At 46.6% G+C, this 20,616-nt stretch overlaps 1 protein-coding gene across 5 annotated transcripts in view; it reads left to right on the forward strand.

Annotated features, from left to right (window-relative positions):
- sn (fascin domain-containing protein singed) overlaps positions 1–20,616 on the forward strand; it is a 59,792-nt gene that overhangs the window by 33,991 nt on the left and 5,185 nt on the right. For 3 of the 5 annotated variants that reach the window (XM_075701035.1, XM_075701036.1, XM_075701032.1), the window contains exons 2-5: positions 8,903–9,026; positions 10,699–11,028; positions 13,457–13,686; positions 15,145–15,317. In XM_075701035.1, coding sequence (XP_075557150.1) covers positions 8,916–9,026; positions 10,699–11,028; positions 13,457–13,686; positions 15,145–15,317 — 844 coding nt within the window. In that variant the 5' untranslated portion in view covers positions 8,903–8,915. Of the gene's footprint in view, positions 1–3,867; positions 3,924–5,961; positions 6,596–8,902; positions 9,027–10,698; positions 11,029–13,456; positions 13,687–15,144; positions 15,318–20,616 lie in introns of those variants that run through there. The other 2 variants (XM_075701033.1, XM_075701034.1) reach the window with 2 other exon arrangements.

Genomic DNA, 20,616 nt, shown 5'->3' on the forward strand with positions numbered 1-20,616 from the left:
GCATTATCAGTAATAATATTAATAATAAGAAAACAATTGCGCGCAGTGGGCGTTCCTTATGACTGCGGCTTCACTTCCGCGTCGTCCTTGCTTTGTGTAGTCACTCTCTGTGCACCTTTGAAAGGAACGAGTTTCGTGTTTAAGGGATCTGGTTAGCCCATAGGCGAACAAAATGAACGCGTCTTGAAACCACCGCGAGGCTGCACCTCTCCGGCATATTGATTAGCGCGCGAAATACCAAAGCACGCCAGCTGTATACCTGCCCGCCGTACTTTTGAAATTCGCCTTTCTTTGACGCGGAACAACGCTGCCTTTGAAAACGCGACTTCGCTCCCAAGCTGGCGTCCCGCATTGGCGATGCCTGCGTGTGCCGCGTCTTGTTCCACTCTTCGCTTCCTCCACACACACACACGGCGCCGGTTTCGTCCGCAGGTCGCAAGAAAATTCAGCGCACGTTTGGCGCCGTCCGCGTGAAACGGCGTGGCGCCGTGGTGGTGGCCGCAATACCAAACGGGGCTCCGTGCGCGCCTCGCGCGGCGTCGTATCTGTTTTCGAGAGGGAGAAGAAGAAAAAAAAAAAGATCGAGAGAACTTCGAGCCGCGCGCGATTCTACATAAAAGAAGAGAAAGCGTTTCTACGGCGGCGATGTTCGGCCGCGCGTGACGTCTGCGTGGCTCGCGTCACGCCGCCGCCCAGAACAAGCCGGTCGACCGGCCTCGCGTGTCGGTGTTATTCTGGACACTGTCGAAATTCCGCCGCGTTAGCGTTTTGAGTCAACCAGAGCTGCTCTAGCTGTTTCCCAATCAGAACTGACAATTTGATGGCGAATCGGATAATATATAGAGTAATTCGAGCGTCCAATGTAACAGTAACTCCGGGATGTCGTTCTAGACTTGATACAGCCATTATGTGGAATTCCACCGTATTGGCGTTTCGCGCCGTCCCCGCGTGAAACAGCGTGGCGCCGTGGTGTGTGTGTGTGTGTGTGTGTGTGTGTGTGTGTGTGTGTGTGTGTGTGTGTATATATATATATATATATATATATATATATATATATGTATGTATGTATATATATGTGTATATATGTATGTATGTATGTATATATATGTGTATATATGTATGTATGTATGTATATATATGTGTATATATGTATGTATGTATATATATGTGTATATATGTATGTATGTATATATATGTGTATATATGTATGTATGTATATATATGTGTATATATGTATGTATGTATATATATGTGTATATATGTATGTATATATATATATATGTATAATGTTACACGTCATTCGGAAATCAAGATCTGCCGGATTCGGCCGATTATGTTTAAATAAAAGCGCCATGCGTTTTTCTCGCATCGAGTAGACCGATCCTATAACGATACCGTCGGCGCTTTGACTGCTAGCGCGGTTTCAGATACAGCCAAAAAATTAAAGAAATTATATATGGACGGTACGTCGGCCTTCGGCATCTGCTGGAAAAGTTAAAATATACAGATGCAGCTGCCTCGTTGCGCAGACGTTTGCTTTGCTTCTTGCAGGGGCACGCTTGGGCTTGACACACAATCTCGAGTGGAAGTTTGACGCTCCTTGCACGTTTCTCTCGGTGATTCCACTATCAGTTGATGGTTGCCCGGCGGACTTTCCGTAACACTTTGCTGCTGCTGTTCGCGGCTTTGCATATCTACCGCTCGTATCATAATTATTCAGGACAGATTTCTCAAATCAGTACGCCCAGACCACGAGCTCTTTTGAAGTTTGATCTTTGGCTGATATCGCTTTATTATTATTATCTGCGAAAACCATCGGCTATGCCCCCTTTATAGCGCGTGTTAAGCGTGGAAGGAAATGGCAGCTCAGTGCCGCAGGCGTACTCGGTCACACATACGAACAAGCTTCAACCGAATTGTCCAGAGTTAAATAAACAGAGTAAATAAATAAATGTACGAGAATTCAAGACGCCGTACAGCGCACTCGTTCCCGCGCAAAAAGCGGCAATTTGTGCATCTGCTTTGGCGTCCGTCCACCACATCAGCCTGCATAGTTACCGCCGCTGGCTGCAGCGCGTCAATTATACGTTTTCGAGACTTCGCCGTGTGCGTCGGTTCGTTTAACGACGCCGCGCAAAGCGACTCCCCGGAGGCGGTATTGAAATATTACTGTCCTTAATTCACGCTAGCCAGCTGAACAGAGTCGCCGAACTGCGTATTATACAGAGCAACGACTGCTCCAGGGGATGCATACAAAGTCGTTTGGCGGGAGGACACTTTAAAGCTGCCTATATAGCACTTGTGCCCTCGATCACAAACGTTTACTGACCGCGGGACCTGAGAAAACATTGCAACATTGCAATCTGCAACCTTAGCTAGTGAGACCGTACAAAACTGTGTTGCTCGGTTGTACTACGTAGTGCCGAGTGGATAGTCCAAATACACCAGATTTGTTTTTCCGAGGCTGCTGTGATATTCGGCTTTTATTCAAATCCCGCGGTCCGTATGGTTCCGCGCTCGAGTCTACATCCTACAGATGCTGGATGGTTAAGTTGTCCTCCACACGCGTTGAGTTCCTACTGTCGCAAGAAAGTATATACGCTGCACGAGCGCTCAAAGAGAAGTTCTCGCATAATGCACTTGTGAACACGTTGTCAGTCAATCAGATATGTGGGACGCCCACGCAGCGACCTGGAGTGTTTGCTGGCAAGCAAGAAGCGCCGAGTGGCCTCGGCCCCATTATGTGCAGTCTTCTGTTCGCGCCACATTCACCGCTGGCCATCGTCCAAGGCTCCCGGAATTGAAAGAAGAAGAAAAATTGAGCGAGCGGGACATGTCGTATGGACAGAGGCAGACCAGTTTCCAGCTTCCTCATTCCGTCTCGTAAGAGCCGCGCGCCATTATGCCGCTACACAGAGCTGCAGTCAGCCGAGTGCGAGTCAAATAATTAGCCCTGCTCTTTTACTCCGAGATAAACATGCTGTTTCGCCTCCACAGGCCGATTCGTGTGCCTTCGTGCAACAGATGTTTTACGCGAACTGTTGCGATGCACAACGTGAAAGTTTTATTCCTGAGCTGGACATTTCTCTATCAGTCAACTCTCTGCACAATAAACCTGCTCTTGGCGCATCATAGTCGTATTGGGTTGCCGAACTAAAGAAAAAAGAACGAGGAAGAAGAGGGAGGGATGCGTACAATAGTCATCTGCGGGTCTAATACCCAGGTAATGTATACCAACAGTTCGTAGTGAGGCCCACGAAAATACCCGTTGCCAGTCTGTAGAAGTGTGTAGAACTTTACCAGTGAAGGTTAAACTTGCCGGCGATGTAGTTTGCACCCCCCCTCTCTCTCTCTACACACACACACACACACACACACACACACACACACACACACACACACACACACACACACACACACACACACACACACACACGTGTGTGTGTGTGTGTGCGTGTGTGTGTGTGTGTGTGTGTGACGGAGCGAGACGGACACAAGCGTGCGTGTATATGGGAGCCCGCGGTATAGATTTCGCGCCCAGCGTAAGTACTTTCGAGTGGCGCTTCTCGGGTTGCTGCGTCCCGGCAGTTGTTGCCGCTCTGCAGAGAAGAGGTCGCCGCCGCAGCAGTTATCCTTGGCCTTGGCCTGCCGCTGCTCGCCTCCTTCCGCGCCGCCTCGAAATCTCGATCGCGCCACACGTGGTCACTCTTTGCGGGGCGGACAGTGTCCATCTCGTCTCTGCGCGAACGATGAGCCGCTCGGCCGGATGATCCGCGAGCCGCTCTTGCCTCGCCTTGTACGTTGCACTGCACACGCTTTGGATTGTTTCGTCCTCGCTGGTTCGTCCGCCGCCGCCGTCTCTTCCGGCGCAAGTAAATCGGAATGGAAGCAGCGGTCTGGAACTTCGGGCGCCGCAGCAAATGGTATACTGTCGCTCATGCTTCGTTTTATTGTCTTTGTGCGCGTAGCCTGTCTTCGTTCAAGTACGTGGAATTTCGCATCTGTAGTATGCTGCTCTGTACGAGCTTTTCTTATATATGTGCAGCATGAGAAGCAATTAACCCAATGGAAAGCCGGGTCTTTTTTTTTTTCTTTTCCTTCAGTCGTGTCTTTGTTAACATCGTTTATTTAACGTAGCCTATTCGATGAGTCCCGGGTCGCCAGCTGATGTATGACGCGACTTGCCTTTAACGAAGCCCGAGCTGTTCGTATCTTCGAGCGGAACAACGAGCTTCACCGCTGATCCACGCTCAACATATGTCGCCCAACTTCCCAGAATTCCAATAGGTCGCTCGTACGGCGCTTGTTTCTCGCGCGAGCCTTGTGTAGTCAATACATACGGGCATAAATGTATAACCAGGACAGACGTCCCGATTGGCCATTAGACGAAACGCGCGGACGCATACGGAACAGGCAAGAATACGGAAGCCTTGCGCGGTGCCGCGCATACTTCGGAGTTCCTGGGCAGGCCGCGCGCTTCCTGTTCGTACGACGCGCGTATCGCTCTGCTCCAACTTTGGGAGCTGTTCAACGCGCCGCCGACTTTTAACCGACATGCGCCAGCCGTCCGCCGGATTACGGCCGGCACGGGCGGGCTAATCTTCCAGTCGCGCGGCCATTGTGCATTGTTCGGTGACGAACGTGCGTCTCGCCGTCAGTCGTGCCGCTAGACTGGCGTCGCAGATAGAGCGCGGCGGCGCGCCTTTGTGTGTGTGCGCGTGTGACACACGTCCAGCGGTGGCGCAATAAGCCGCGGCCCGTTTTTCTTCGCCAGTTCCGGATCACGGGCCGTGCCGTTGCAGAGCGCGACCCGTTTCGTCTTGCGCTCGCAGCGGCGCACGCGCCGTCACGAACGGGAGCTGCTGGCAGATCTCGGCCCGCCGAGGGATTCGATCCCCGTGGCCGGTTGCGTTGCTCCTGCGGGGCGGATGTATCGCGGAAACGCCGGCCCAAACTGAGATTACGGTGCGCTTGGGAGAATCGCGCGTGTGATCAGATTACTCCCGTTTAGCACGAACCCGTTTACGACTAACAGGTTACGCGCTTAAAAGTAGTTCAACATATCAGATGAACGAGAAGGGAAACGGAGAGGCTCGATTTTTTGTTAATTCGTTGCCTGTTGGTTTTATATCGCCAATATAATTATGTTGGGTGCTTCGACCTACCGAAACTCTCTTAAAACGAACTTAAACGACCTTTCAGCGATGCGCGTGTTATGCACTTATCTCTACTGTATAAAAGAAGTAAAAGACATTCGAGTGCTTTATGTGGCGCTGGCAGCGGAGTTGGATATGTCCGATGTCCAGTTTGTTATGATGGAATTATTTTACGTGTCTATCGGCCACTAAGTTTCCTATGTACGATATAGAGAGCAATTTGCTTTATCCGGATTAGACTATGTTCTTTCCCATCCGGTCCGCGGCCTTCGATTCGGGCGGCTGCAAACTATTAATGACGAGTAGTAATTAAGCCATGCTCTGACATAACTAGGAAGGAGCGTGACATCGGGCAGCTACGAGACAACCTCCTCTGACGCTACACCTCCTCTCCTTCGGTTTCTACGAGTGCGTTTTTGACTCTCGGGAAATGGGCCCTCCGCGGTTGCCTGACCTTCCGAGACATTGTTTAGCTCGTGGTAGCTTTTAGAGATGCCCTCGTCGCGATCAGTACAATGTAGAATATTCCGGTACACTACCCGTATTCTCCGCGCCGGCTAGGAATTACCACATGCCTGTCAAATGGTGAGGGCCTATTTCCCATCCATCCCTCATTCCTTCCTCTGTGACATAACGTGAGCGGGGCTTCACCCGTCGAGCCACGGGGGAGGGGTCCTCCTTGCGCGTCGGACGACCCCTCTCCCTCCAGAGGGGGCGGGCTTCACGCCGGCCGCCGGCGCGCATCTGGGTTAGCGGGCGGCGCGCGCTCTGGCCCCAAATGGCTTCGGCGTCGGCGGCGCTGGACCAGACGCGCCACGACCACCGGCGCCTCCGCACCGCTCTTCGCTGCTCCTCTGCATGGGCCGGCGGTCGTCCCTCACCACTCTACACAAGATGCACCGCTGCGGTCCGTGAAACGCTTGCCAAGCTACGTCGTCGCCTCCGTAACACGAAGCCTCGAGGAAACACCCCGCGACTCTGAATATTCGACTGTTGCGCTCTTCATTTCTCCGAAGCAGCGGCGTCCAGTGCAGCAAGGCGTGCGAGTTCCGAGGTCTTTGAGTGGTTCTTCCTAAATGCCTTTGAACTCATAGAGGTGTATTTACTTTGACTTTTTCCTTGCGGTGTCGGCAACTTGTGCGGTGTCTCAAGCGCTTCTCGTGGTTTCTCGGAATATTTAGTTCGAAGGCACCTCGTCAAGATTGCCGCGGTTCCGAGTCGCCTTCACTGCGTTCGAGCTCTCGGCGTCCCGGCCCGGCCTTCTCTAAACCGCCGGCTGATTTCGTGTTGCCGCTCCACACAGCCCACAGCGCCTCGGTGTTCGGCCCCGTCGCGGAATACGTTTGAACGGTCCGAGTGAGCTGTTCGAAGCCAGCAGGCTTCCACTTTCTGCCGCCGTAGAAGCTTCTCCGGTGTGCAGCCATGCTTCTAGAAACCAGGTGACGTTTAGCACCTTTTCCCCTTGATTCCCGGTGCGCTTGTCGTCGTTACTGTGTAGCCTTTGAGGCCAGCTATTGCATCTTAATACCGCTAAGAGCCGTCTTCGGTAGGCGAGCAAATGAGATGTGGCACTTTCGCATCGGAGGAATGCAGTGACTTGCCGATTCCTGGATTGAGAGTGCCGGACGGTGAACTGAAGCGAGCGAGGAGGCGAGCTACATGATCGCGAGAGCAGAAGAGGGGCCAAGGTGTCTCGGTATACCTTAACAACATTGCGTGTAAGCCGAGTTGGTGTGCAGTGCCAGTGGCGCAGAGCGGATCGGTTGCTGTTCATGTGAGAAACAGTGTATGCGCTGCATAGGAGAGTGAGCGAAGAGCTTCCTTTTAGCGTTATTGTTGCGTGCTCGAATACATTCACACTTTGGATGTGTGCGCTGAAATATCAAGCTCTGATCTGAAATGCAGAGCAATTAAGATGGCAAAGGGTGGTGACGCGCTATCGCCACACCGTCTATTTTATAGAAGTTTACCTGTCCGTCTGTACTGAAAATTGAATCTCTTGGTCCCCTTAGTTAATCTCGGGCTTTAGCTCTTCAAGACATGATTTCGTTTAATGTAATAACGACGAACACATTATGGAACAATTGTTTGGATCGAAAGCCTCGAAATGGAGGGTGAGTCTCCTTCAAAAGCAGCTACAATGTATCTTTATTCACTTTTTCCTTCCCTTATTTTTATCTTCGATTTCTGTGTCTTTTCCTTCCTTCCTGAAGAGTAGGCAGGCGTCGTGTGCCTCTTCCGGTGGGAGTTGCCAGCCTGTTTCTTCTCTTATCTGTGAAATTGTACTGATGCTTTCAAACGGAATAATAATAATAATAATAACACACTCACTGCATGCGTCTACGTGGACGCGCAGAGTGGTGACCTCTTCCCTGGCCGCCATGCTGTAGCCCAAGTGTAAGCGAATTTTCGGCATTACTGCGTATCGCTCCGCCCTTTTCTTTGGCACCTCCAGAGCTATTTGAACAAGTCAACGAGCTGCTTTTTTTAAGTGCGCAGACATGCTGCCCTAGTACGGCAAGCATGCTTCACTGCCGAATTTTTGTGCGCTGCGGTGAAACAAACTTTATTTTGCGGGTGGCATGACCTTGAGTTGCTAATTGTGCCTCGCTGGTGATAGCGTCTCCGCACAGCATCGGACAAACTTTACCAGTGGCGAGTAAAGGCGAGACAGTGTCTGAGCTATGCTAGCGGCGGTAGCTGCTAGGAAGTCTGTGCCAGAAAAGTGTATACGAGCCCCCTCGTCTCTTACGCGAGCAGCGCAAGATGCCGAGTCGGTCCCTACGGGGACGCGCCGCCTGTCGTTGGCCGCAGTCTGCCCGCGAATTTTCAAGAAATATGAGCTGATAGAGAGTCGTTCCGAGCACCGCACACAAGTTACAATGTTTTAAAGACTAATAAGAGCCCTTCTTTCAATTGGAAATTGACAAAGGTTTGTGCCCTTGGTGCCTTTTCGTGGGATGATGGCGGTGCAACGCAAAAAAGTAACGTGTAACAGCGACCCGCTTCGCCAGAAGGTCTACCCAGTCTAGCGTTGAAAGGCGGAATGGCAGAGCATTGTAGCTCGAGCTACATTGACAATGAGCCTGCAATTGCACGTTATTTCGCTGTTCCTTGACCCGTGCACAACTCTACCGAACGCCGTCTGCCCGGACAAAATGAAGTGATGACGGGAAAATGAGGCTAAACATGGTACCTACCTCACTTCCCACAGTTTTTCAGTTAACCTCCTATCCTTGCGCACAGCACCACGGATCTTTTTGATTTTCTTTCGCTTTGTGGTCCTTGAAATGCGGTTGCCTTGTACGTGCGGCGTACATACCATTTTTTTTGGGCTAGCGACGCCAAACAACGTGCCTCGCAAAACTCGGCCTTGTTCCTATTATCTGAAGTATGCACATTTGCCACTGTAATGAATGTCCAAGGGTTCATTGCCACGGCCAGTCGTAATGCTGTGCTTTTCACTACTGCGCCTCTGCGGTGGATGGCGTCGATCATCGAGCACCTTGGTGGTTACGAGGCCTTCAGTTCACCTGCGTCAGCACAAAGGCTACCGTCGTGCCAGATATTGAAACTACGACCTCGCACTCAACATCAAAACACTAATTTCTACGTAATATTCGCTGGTTGATTTAGCTTTGCTGACACATACAGTTTTCTGGTGCGCACAGTTTCTGGTACAGTTTTCATCTGTGGCCGGCGAGGGGTAACACCACGCATGCCTGTTTCTTCCCCTGTCCGTGCAGGAGCCTATCCAAGATGATGAACGGCAATGGCTGCGGGGAAGCGGTCACCAGCTCGCTCACCTGGAGTGTGGGCCTTCTCAATGGCGCCCACAAGTACCTCACCGCAGAGACATTCGGCTTCAAGGCAAGCACAGCTCGATTCAGCCTACTCTTTGCTTAACGCGCGGTTATGTTTTTAGCTTGGGGAAAAGAAAAAAAAACTTAAGGAAAGCACACGCAAACGTTGTTTCGAAGGCACCACATGCTGGGGCTAACCAAAATACTCTGGCACATATGACCAAAGGTAGGACCACGAACTGCTGGCTTATTACAGTAGTCCTGTCATTCACTCGTGTCTTTTTTATGGTAGGACAATGTTTAGTTAACCACAATCAACTTAGCCCCAACTTTTCACTCTCTGTATGCCACAAAGGTTGTTTTGTAAATAACGACTCGCACTGACAGTGCCGGAGCAATCGTTCCATATTTAGGGAATCACAAAAGTTCCGTAATTCCTGGCGGCGGAACACATTCATTGGGTACTGATATCCTAGAAAGTGTGGCTGTATTATACACGTTTTGTAGTTGTAGTACTGCTGTACATTATTATTTCACTTGTGGCCCATATTGAGCTCATGAGGCTCTATAAATAGCAATCTTTAATGGCAGTGTCAAAAACACGGAACACGAATGCCATTGTTCGTACTGGCATTTGCTAGATAAAGGTAAAATGTTTTTCTTTTCGCTTTTCTTTCCATGCAGAGCTAAGACTTTCGCTACTGTCTTCTACTTTACAATCTAATTGTAATATTTACGCATTCTTCCTTCGCCCACTTAAGATGGATGCATGAATGGAAAAACTTCGAGGTCCATTAGGTCACGCTAGTTTCCTAGCCCGAAACGGGCCGCTTCCATGTTGTATAACTTTTCTTTGCGCATTACTTGCTGTTAAACTTCATGCAAACTATCGAACTTTGAGGTTCTTCAAGAAAACCCCAAACAAAGCCTGTCGAGTGCAAAGGAGCGCCGGACCTGCCACGCAGTGGCATTCGGCTGCCGAACACACGGGGTCGCAGGTTAGATGCCCTGTCACGGTGGCCACAGTTGAATGCGGGTGAAACTTAAAAATGTTCGTGTGCTTATATTTAGGTGGGCCTTGACGAACCCCAGATAGGCTTTGAACATAAATACGGAGCCCACCAATGTACGGCATGTCCTGTAACCTACTCCACAGTTTTGGGAAGATATCCCTCCCTTCCCGAGAGAAAAGATATACAGAGAATTTGAAGCAACTTATTTCACTGGGCTCAGACAGCTTTTGGTACCTTTTAAACAATGCCTTATGGGCTGCATTTGTGCTTTGTGTGCCAGAAATTGAGGCGCCTACAAAAGACTCCACAATCCAACTTTGTGGTTGGTTTCCCTCCTTATTAATCCGCGGGAAAATAACTGAAGATGCAGAGGTGGAAGGACACAGGATGAACGGACCTCTGGGTCTTCCGTTGTTTTTGCACTGATTCTGCCTTGTCTGCCTCCCACACCAGCGGCGGATGTTCGACTATTTCATCAGAGCTGTCGTGGAAGAAGGGGTGCCCAGAGGGCTCCGCAAATATCTATATCCTGAAATGAGAACTGATATAAACAACTGAGTGCCAGGTTATGGTACATCTCTACCCATTAGAAAAGACTGGTTTCCTGTGGTACCAGGACAAAACTTATTTTAAAAAGAAAAGGAAAACAGTGTAGAAGTTGTGCAGATGCATTGTTTGTACATATCTATGACTTGAATGAGTTCGAGCCTTGACATCCCATCGTAGGTGAACGCCAACGGAGCCGCCCTAAAGAAGAAGCAGCTGTGGTCGCTGGAGCCGTGCGTTGATGCCGGCGAGGAAGCAGTGCGCCTCCGCTCACACTTGGGCCGCTACCTGGCAGTTGACCAGTTCGGCAACGTCACCTGTGATGCGGAGGAGCATGGGCCAGGCGCTATCTTCCAGATCACTGTCTCTGCAGATGCCAAGGGCCAATGGGCGTTGCGAAACACCAATCGTGGTTACTTCCTGGGAGCCTCGTCGGACCAGCTGGTCTGTGTCGCCAAGGCACCTGGACCATCTGAACTGTGGACGGTCCACCTCGCGGCCAGACCACAGGTGAGTGCTGTGTTTTACTCCTTGAGTTTCTTCAGCATGTGACTTTGCTGCATTGGTTCAACAATTCTGGTGTTCTGATGCAGAGGCCAAGGCATCAAATTTTGCCAGTGGCAGCCTAACTCTAATGGGGGTGGAATAAAGTGCCCATGCACTTAATTTTGCATGCTTGCTGGTGAACCATGCATGCTCAAATTTTTTCCGGAGATCTCTACCTGCCTTGGGGGGGGGGGGGGGGGGGGGGGGGGGGCTCTGTATGGAAATGCATGCGTATGCACTATCCCGTGAAAAGCAGCCTGGCTGGTGTGTGTGTGCAGGCATGCCTTGAGCTGTCTGTTCTACACAGCTGGGAGCTGTAGAAGTGCCACATTCAATGTGGTCTGCTTTCTCTGGTCATCAAAGGTGCTTAATTGGAAAGGCACATCTCGGCAGTATGTCTCTGCATGATGCAGCCTTGCCATCTAATTTCATTGAGAGCTTTATTAGGGACAACTCATGGCTACTACCTCTACGTCCTACTGGCAGCATCAATACTGGCACACCTCTAAAGAAACCTTTCACAAAACTGAGAGTTGGGCAACTAGGTGCACATTTATCCCAAGAAAGACACCACAGATTATCACAAGGACAAGAAGAAGCAAGTGATGGAACACTCACTCCTTTCCTCGATTTGCACTGTGCTACTATATCTATAGATGAGAATGCGTTTTCTGACATACACCCCAACAAGTATTGCTAATATTGCTGCCTTCAGGGCCACTTGTGGCATGGTGTACTACAGCACTTTCAACGGACATTTGTGGACACTTGTCAAGTGTGGGGCTCCCTCATACCTGCTTAATTGTTCATTAATTGAGGCATCATGTCTTGTTGTAATGAAGCACTTAATACATTAAGTCAGAGGCAGTGACAGAGTAGCCATGAAATAAGCGAGTCATTTGTAGTAGTTGTTACTGGCCTTTATGCAGTAAACCCCTGTTAAATTCAAGCTGTAAAAGCCTGCTAAAATTTCGATATAAGCGGAGTTTTGAGATAAGCGATTCACGAAAAATAAGTCCTCTGACGGCGACACTGATGGTATTAATGCTCCTGGAGGAGCCATATAATTGCTATTGCAATAAAAGTTGATGCTGCTACTTTCTGCACCGTAATGAATTCCGGACAGTATAACTTCGAAAGTTGAAACTACGGAGGAGCGCAACTGCTAGGCCCTTAGCAGACGCCCACAAGTGACGCTGCTTTTTAATGCCTCACCTTTGCGGCAGCATGAAGTGATCGTCCTTGTCAAGCTGCAATCTCGCTGAAATGCCGCGAGCATGCATGCTGGCTTATCTTGAGCGCATTGCATGAGCTAATCGTGCCTGCTCAAAAGTTCTGATCGTCCTGCTCCAGGTCACGAATAATGCACTGGAACTACATTGATGCGTCACTGATAGCGTCCTAGGTAGGAGGGAAAAAAATAATGCACGAGTTGTGATAGAAGGGGGCAAGATAAGCGTGGAGTGTGGCTCTGTGTGGCGTCTGGCTCGGCTGTTGAGCTGCCGCCGGGTAAAAACAGAGTGCGAGCGACGCTGCCTTTTTCATTGTATTTTTGAAGTCAAAATTTCGAGATATCTGGAGTCTGGCACAAAAATTTTTCCAGATAAAAGGTGAAAAGCATGTAACTGTTAAAACCACGGCTATAAAAAAAAAAAATTGAGTTAACCAATATTCCGGTATATCAAATTCGAGTCACTCAACATAACACACTCGCATTGTGCTGTGATCATCCATCTATGACAGCACAGAGAGTTAGCAACAAATCTTTCCATGCTTTTGATAAGCTAACACATACAGGACTTGTTAGGCCTTTTCTGATACGTGACCTGTAGCTTAATGTCCTGATGACCTGTAGCTTGACCTGATGTTTATAAAACTTTCAAACACAGAAGCATGACAAAATTTCTTTCGGAGATCTCGTGTAATAAGTCTGTGTAGGGCCATATGTACAGTCATCATAAATAGAAAGGGAACACTTTCCTTCAAACGCTTGTAGATGCTAAGCACACATTTTCTCCATAAAAGTGTTCAGTGAGACTAAAAGCTCAATCAAGTTCCTAGATTTGAACCCATGCATCATGACCTATCGTCATTAAAAAAAAAATGAACTGTTTCCTTTCATATTGATGAGGGCTGTACATGTTGCATTCATGTTGCAACAGATAGGAATTATGCTATCTGGCATGTTGCTTGAGCCATACTGCTGAGCTGCTATTACAATGTTAAGTATACAATATAATTTGAAAAACACATTTGCCTTGTGCAACTGTCAATGTTGAGGATGTGCATGAAATTCCTATACATCTCATGTGAATGACATAAGACGTACACTTTGTTTTGAGTGATCACCAGATGGGACCTTGTTACCTTCCTGCTCTTTCCTTTAAAAAAGGTGACCATCCGGTCCATCGGACGCCGTCGTTACGCCCACCTCTCGGCAACCGGAGACGAGATTCAAGTAGATGCAGCGACTCCTTGGGGAGAGGACACCTTGTTCACACTAGAGTTCAGGGATGGCCGCTACGCACTGCACACGGCCAATGACCGTTATCTCTGTCCTGATGGAAAGCTAATTGAGAACTGTGCACCAGAATGCCTCTTCAGCCTGGAATTCCACTCTGGGTTAGTGCACCTGATTACTTTTCCAAAGAGTGCCAGCTCTATTCATCCAAAGGAGGGATGAACATGCTTTTGAAGGAAAATGGAGCACATCAACGTAGGTGCTATGGGGATACTGCAAGTGCTTATACTAGCACAACATGTACATCAAATTTGTACTGGAAACAAAATTTGTGCCTTACATTTAATGGTAGTGTTCTGTTGGTACTGTGGCTTGCTCACTTTGGAGAAAATGGCATGTTCATTTAAAGTAACGACATATTTGACTAGTTGTCCCCTTCAGGTGCGGTGTACACGATTCTGCAAATGAAGATGGTGCATCAGAAGCAAAAGCACTGATGAAAATCATGGTACTGCATACATCTTGAGACATCTGATTGAACCTGTGCTGCAACTTTGAATAATATGCGTAAAGTGTTATATTACGCATGTTGAAAGGTAGACGGTTTAGTGTTTGCTATCAGTGTCAGTATGTCATCATGTAGTGGGCTCGCTTTCAGTGTTTCTGAAGATGTTTTACCTTGGGCATGTTTTTTAAGTGGCTGGATAGGTGTGTTACAAGTATGCTAGACACCAAATGGTTAATTTTCTTGAATCTGATGTTCCTGTAAAGAGTTTACACATGGAGTCCATTCTGTAAGCTTCACAAAACCTGCTGAAGAACGGAACATTTGGAGTCTATTCTGTACCTGTATGCCTTCCATGATTCTTAAAATGCATGAAGTAAGGTGAAGTAAATTTTCGCTGGACAGAATTAATTGTGCTTGAAGAGGTTATTTGTTCCCTCTGATATGGTTAACAGAACTGCCAACTCAAACTTCATGCTCTTCAGGAATGTGAGTAAAAGTAATGTAGGAGTGAGTACAGATGTAAACAATATGAGGGCTTGCAGTGTGAGCTTAGTTATTTTATCCTTGCCTTTTTCTTTTGTACCTCCTGCAACAATTTTGGATGTGTCAACACATTTTGCCTTCCTTGCACCAGTTGAAATCCTCATTTGTTATCTTCTGGTGGTCTGTAATGGGCCATGTAGCACGCACCATGCTATATAACTGAAAGCATAAGACATTGAAGCCTCTCGCTGGAAAATTTAGCACAGCATAACACAGTTGAAGATGACTAGTGCTGGAACTATAGCTGCTTGCAATGTGGCTGTACATTTTGTCTGCCTTAGCAAAAAAATGCTGTTATGTACCGAACGGTGAACGAGGGGAATTTCCGGGCAATTCAAGAAGCAATGCATGCAGTCGGAACAACGTACCATTGCTCCCACAAGTGAGTGAGGCATGTATGTTTAAGTAACATATCTGCCCATGATCATTCCCACAGCAAAGTACAATCCTACTGTGAAAATTGACATGGTTCTATCAGTTTTGTTCACAAGGGCTGAGTACTTGAAATGAATGAGCAAGTATTAAGCATGCTCCACTGTAGCAAATAAAACTCTCAATCTTTGTGCAGGTACTTAGCACTACGTGACATCAATCTTCGTTACTTGTCACCCATTGGCTCCAAAGCAGTGATGCGCACGCGCTCCAACTCCGTGACACGGGACGAGCTGTTCTCTCTCGAAGACTCTGTGCCGCAGGCGGCCTTTGTGGGGTTCAACGGGAAGTACGTCTCTGTCAAGCAGGGTAAGCACACCTTGCCTTTCTTTGACCTGGCAATCCTGGAAAAGTGCTGGGTAGAATTTTGAGACATACATAACTGAATTCGAGTTTGCCACCGATTTGTGAAGCTGTGGCAGGTTGGACTTGGTAAATTTCCATGCTGAGGGTATAGTGCTATGCGGACAAAAGATAACACATTGTAAGGGATGAATTATTAAGCTAGATTTCACTTGGAAAAGATAGCGTACTACATAGCGTTATTTTGCCAAATGCATGCAATGCTCATACATGAAAGAGCGCATAGTAGTAAGCTAGCCTTGTCATAATGAAGTTTCATCCATGCTGAAAGTATCTTCATTATACCCATTATTCATTAAGCACATATACTCGTTACACATTGACATCAGCAAAAAACATGATAGATTTGCTTTGTTATATCCAATAATTCGTGAAATCTCTGTTAAATATAGTTTTTAGTAACTAGTCTTTCTACCGCTTCCCGTTAATAACCTCTTCAAAAATGAAGTTCCCTACCTTGTTCAAAGAAGGTTAATTCAGTGTTACGCAATACCACTAACAGTTGGCTGATACATATGTTCCACTCTTTGTCCAAGTCTGCAGTTTTTCACCAATCTCTAATTCGTCATTATTAGGCATGGAATTTAGCACAAAAACACAAGTTCTGGTTATTGGTCATGCTAGTCGTTTGTCATTGTGCCACTTTACAGCCCTTCCATTGTTTCCCATCATAGCATGAAGCTGCATTTTAACCATATGGCAGCAGGAGATTGTTTTGTTTGTTTTAGACTAGTCTGAAATGTCACCATCACGGCTCATGTTCACACGGCTGCTTAACAAGGTGATAAGCCACTGCCTATGTGCTGTGCCCACATGTGTTTCTTATAGACTAATTAACATACCAACTAAATGTGGTATAAACTTTTCATTAATTTGTATAAAAGGTGTTTAATGTAAAGCCAGACCAGTTCCCTCTTTTTTTCCTGAACATTCTACGCCTTTGTACCTTGCCGATGTTCCAATAGACATACTGCACTTAGTCAATCCTAGTGAGCCCTCAACTGTAAGGTGCAACTGATTTTTCGCAGCCGGCAATGAATAATGCAGTGCTCTTGACTGTAACGCACACCCCGATTTTCCTACTTCAAAAAAGGCAAAATGCACGATGCCTAATGAACTTACGGGAATGAGTGCAAACAATTCTGTAGCTCATGGCTCCCACAGCTGCAGGAATGTCTGGAATGAATTGGATTGGATCACAGCAATTTTTGGTGGCCATCACAAAGTTCCACCACCGACAGTTCAAAAAGGCAGTGTTCGAGATCAGCTTCCATTACTTTGAGGACCCTGGAGGGGCAATTTGGACACCAACTATACGTGGTGCCCTACGATGATAAACTTCCAGTGCTCTCAACAGCTTCTGACACTCACAGTTGCACCCACAGTTACAGCAACAGCCTTCGAGATTGGAAGCTGGGGTTCAAGATATGACGGTGCAATTTGGGCACCATCTATTGCAGTTTTAGCTTCATACTCAATTTCAACGTGCGTCTCACGTTTTAGCTAATTTTTAAAGGAAAAAGTGTGTTTTAGAATTATAGTCAATACATTCTTTCTTTTTTCATTGCAAATGAAATTTCTAATAAAATTCATTTTAGACAAGCCTTCTTCAATGTCTTATTCAATGCCAACCTTGTACAAGACAAGCTCATAACTTACTAAAAGGCTGTGAAATTGTAAAAGACAAATTATAGATTAGGCTAAATTGATGAATTACCATCTTGGCATACTTCTTGTTCAGACTCCACAGCTACGTTAATTCATTGCAAGAAAAGTGGAAAATACTGATCAAGAAAGGGGTCAGGCAAGGAGGCGCAACCACTCCAATGCTATTGTCTGCATGCATCCTAAGAAATATTCAAGCTATTAGACTGGGAAGAACTAGGAGTGAGTATGACCGGCAAATGTCTAGACAGCCTTTGGTTAGCAGATGTTTCCCTAAGTTCCCCATAACCAAACTTGTTAAAAGGGTTTTAGCCTCCATGTGTCTTGAGACGGCATTGGTGAAGTGTTGTTCTCACAAAATGTAGGAAAGCTTTAACTGTCAGGTTGCATGGTTACAAGCAGCCGGATACCCTTGTTTTTTCAAAGTTGCAGTAGCAGACACTCGTCTTCAAAAAATTGAAAGGTAAGCGGAAAGCAATGCCACTAGTGGAAAAAAAGGCCACAGGTTGTTCCGTACATGCATAAAGTGACCTGCAATTCAAAGGAAGTGGCCAGCATGTGTAAAGTGCCGGTTGTTTTTTCAGCTCCACGGAAGCTTGCTGGCCTGTGCCCACGCATCTCAGACCCGCAAAAGCTGACCCTTTGTGGTAAAATATCATACAAGGCCGTATGTGACTTGCACGGCCGGTGTGGTGTACGAAATTCTGCTTAATTGCGGCAGGATGTATATCAGACAGACAGGCCATTGCATCAACGATAGGGCAAGGGAACACAAGCTGTCTGTCAAGAATAACATTAATGCACATTTGCCTATGCCCTGCGATTCCTGCATGTGTGAGCCAGATCTTTTCCATGTCCGCATTCTTTGTAAAAGCAAAGATTTCCTGCCATGGGGGGGAAATTAATGGAGGCTTATGTCATGAGCATGAAACATGATGTCTGTGTCAGCGATACATCTGTGGCTTTTTGTAGCACTCAATGACAGTTTCTGCACTGTATGATTGTATAATGATGCAAACTTTGTTTGAGTATTGCGTGCAAGCATCTGTGCGCACATTTTTATTTTATGTACACATACTGCAGGCCAATGCTTGCGCCCAAGCAGGAGGGGTTGTAAACTAATTGATAAGTAACAGACAATGCATGACATATGAAGGGTCAGACAATACAGAACCAGAGCGAGAAAAACTTGGGAAATAGAATAATCGCATGAAGGTATGTCCCAGCTCGTTCGCAAAGTTGTTGGAATCAATGATGCTGTCTGGCCGAGAATTCAACTCTTCTACGGTTCTCGGAAAGAAGCTGTACTTGTACGTGTTAGTCCTGGCAAAAATTGGAGTTAGCAAATGTCGCTTAGTATGTCTTGTTCTTCTGGTGGAAGTCCGTCTCAAACTGGTAAAGTTACGTTGAGTTGCCCAGAAATGTATTTATGAAGTAGTGTTAATAGGCTAATCTTTCTGCATGTTTCCAATGTTTGAAAGTTGTTTCGTAGCACTAAAGTAGTTTGTGAGTCTTCCCTTTTATATTTCCCATAAATTGCACAGCTTTCCTCTGAACGTGCTCTAATTGTTTAGTGTCTACTAATATGTGGATCCGATACGACTGCAGCATATTCAAGCTTCGACTTTATGCAGGCATTATAGACTGCGATTTTTGTACGATTTTTGTACTTTTGTACATGGCCAACTCCACCTATAAATATAATCCCATCTGCTTTCAATAAAGTAGTAGCAAGTGACGCTCTTTCATTCCTAAAGCTTTTGTCCGTCCTTGGTTGCATCTTAACTTCGGGGAATAAGATGAACCAACTAGCCCAGCAACAAGTATTGATAGGTTAGCAAATGACATCGTCCTGTTCAGCAATGCCAGAGATGACTTGCAACTAATGATTGAAGACCTTAGTCGACAAAGTGTAAGAGTAGGGTTGAAGGTTATATACTATACTAGGCAAGAAAGCGAGCAAGAATTTGTGACTGACAGTCAGCATCTAGAATCTGCAAGGGTATGTTTATCACAGGGGATTGATTACACGCATAGGATCCTGGTCATGAGAGGGAAATTTCTAGAATAAGAATTGGTTGGTACTCATATGGCAGGAATTACCAAATCGTGACAAGTAGCTTACTGCCATCCTTGAAAGGAAAAAGGTACAACCATTAGCATTTTACTGGAACTGAAATATGGGCCAGAAAATTGGAGGTTAACAAAGGAGCTCAAGAAAAAAAGAAGACGGGGAGACAACGGCGTGCATTAGAAATCAAACGGGGGTAGCCGGTATTCCAGTTGACATTAAGAGGAAAGAATTGAGTTGAGCAGGCCATGTAGTTTGTAGGACAGAGAACCGGTTGTCTATTAGAGGTAAAGAATTAATGGGTGCCAAGCAAAAGGGAATGTTGTTGAGGATGGCAGAGAATTAGGGGGTGTGGTGCAATTACGAAATTTGCAAGCATAAGATGCAGTCGGCAGGTGCGAGACAGAGGTAATTGGAGATAGCCTGGAGAGCTCTTTGGCCTGCAGTGGACATAAATATGATGGTGGTGATGGTGATGATCATGATCATGATAATGATCACACTTCATGTGTTCAGTAAAAAAAAAAGGCTATTAGCAAAGGAAATCTTTAGACTGACTTGCCATGCTGCAACAGCAATGACATCACCAGCACGTGGCATTACAAATTTCTCTGTATTTCTTTCAGGGTTGCATAATTACTGTCTCTGCAGGAAAAGCATACAAACGTTGTTGAGCTTGCTTTATATCAAGCAAGTAATTTGCCTCTAAAGCCAGCAAACAATTGCTAAACATCCTTAGTCACCGTCCATCTGTTGTCCCAACCTGATATCACGGAAATGTGTTTTCGAAATTTGAATGCGGTGACAATCTGTTTATTTCTTGTACATTGTTGGCTGTGTTACCAAGCATCAGCTTCCAGTATATATCTGCTATTTAAAAGACTGCTCTACGAAGTGACTCTTATTGAGCATTAAGGGCTCTTGAGGTGTGTTATGTTCCCAAAAATTCTGAGCCTTCAGCTTTACATTTGCCTGCATTAGTCACATGAGCAAGTCAACATAGTAGTTTATTTCACCTGTCTTCACAACCAGAGGTTTTTGGAGGAGTTATACTGCCCGTTTGACTAAGTTTGCAACCTATCTGGGCCTTTGAGGTTCAGACTGTGGACTTTGAATATGGCTAACTGTTGTATTCATGCCTACCTGTATAAGAAAAGGATTCAGAAAGCAATGATGAATTCATTGGATTTACTGGGAAAACGAAAAACACAAATAATTTGAAGCTCAAGCACATTTAAGTAAGGTGAATCATCAAAGGTGTGTTGACACTGCAGTATGTATTCAATGGGAATGGCATCTCATACAAGTTGGTTTAATAACTGTTCACTACATCTAGTGTCAGCAAGCACCCTCAAGCAGTAGAATGACAGCTTTGCTGCTTGGTCTCCTTTTGCAATAATCTTGTATTGTAATGAACCAGTGAATGAATGAGTGAGTGAATGAATGAATGTTGTTGCCGCTGGCTCGAGAGTAAAATGACCTGAAACTAGTCGTCAAATCGTGCACCAA

The sequence above is a fragment of the Dermacentor variabilis genome, chromosome 8 (genome assembly GCF_050947875.1).
Source record: "Dermacentor variabilis isolate Ectoservices chromosome 8, ASM5094787v1, whole genome shotgun sequence".
Classification (NCBI taxonomy): Eukaryota; Metazoa; Arthropoda; class Arachnida; order Ixodida; family Ixodidae; genus Dermacentor; species Dermacentor variabilis.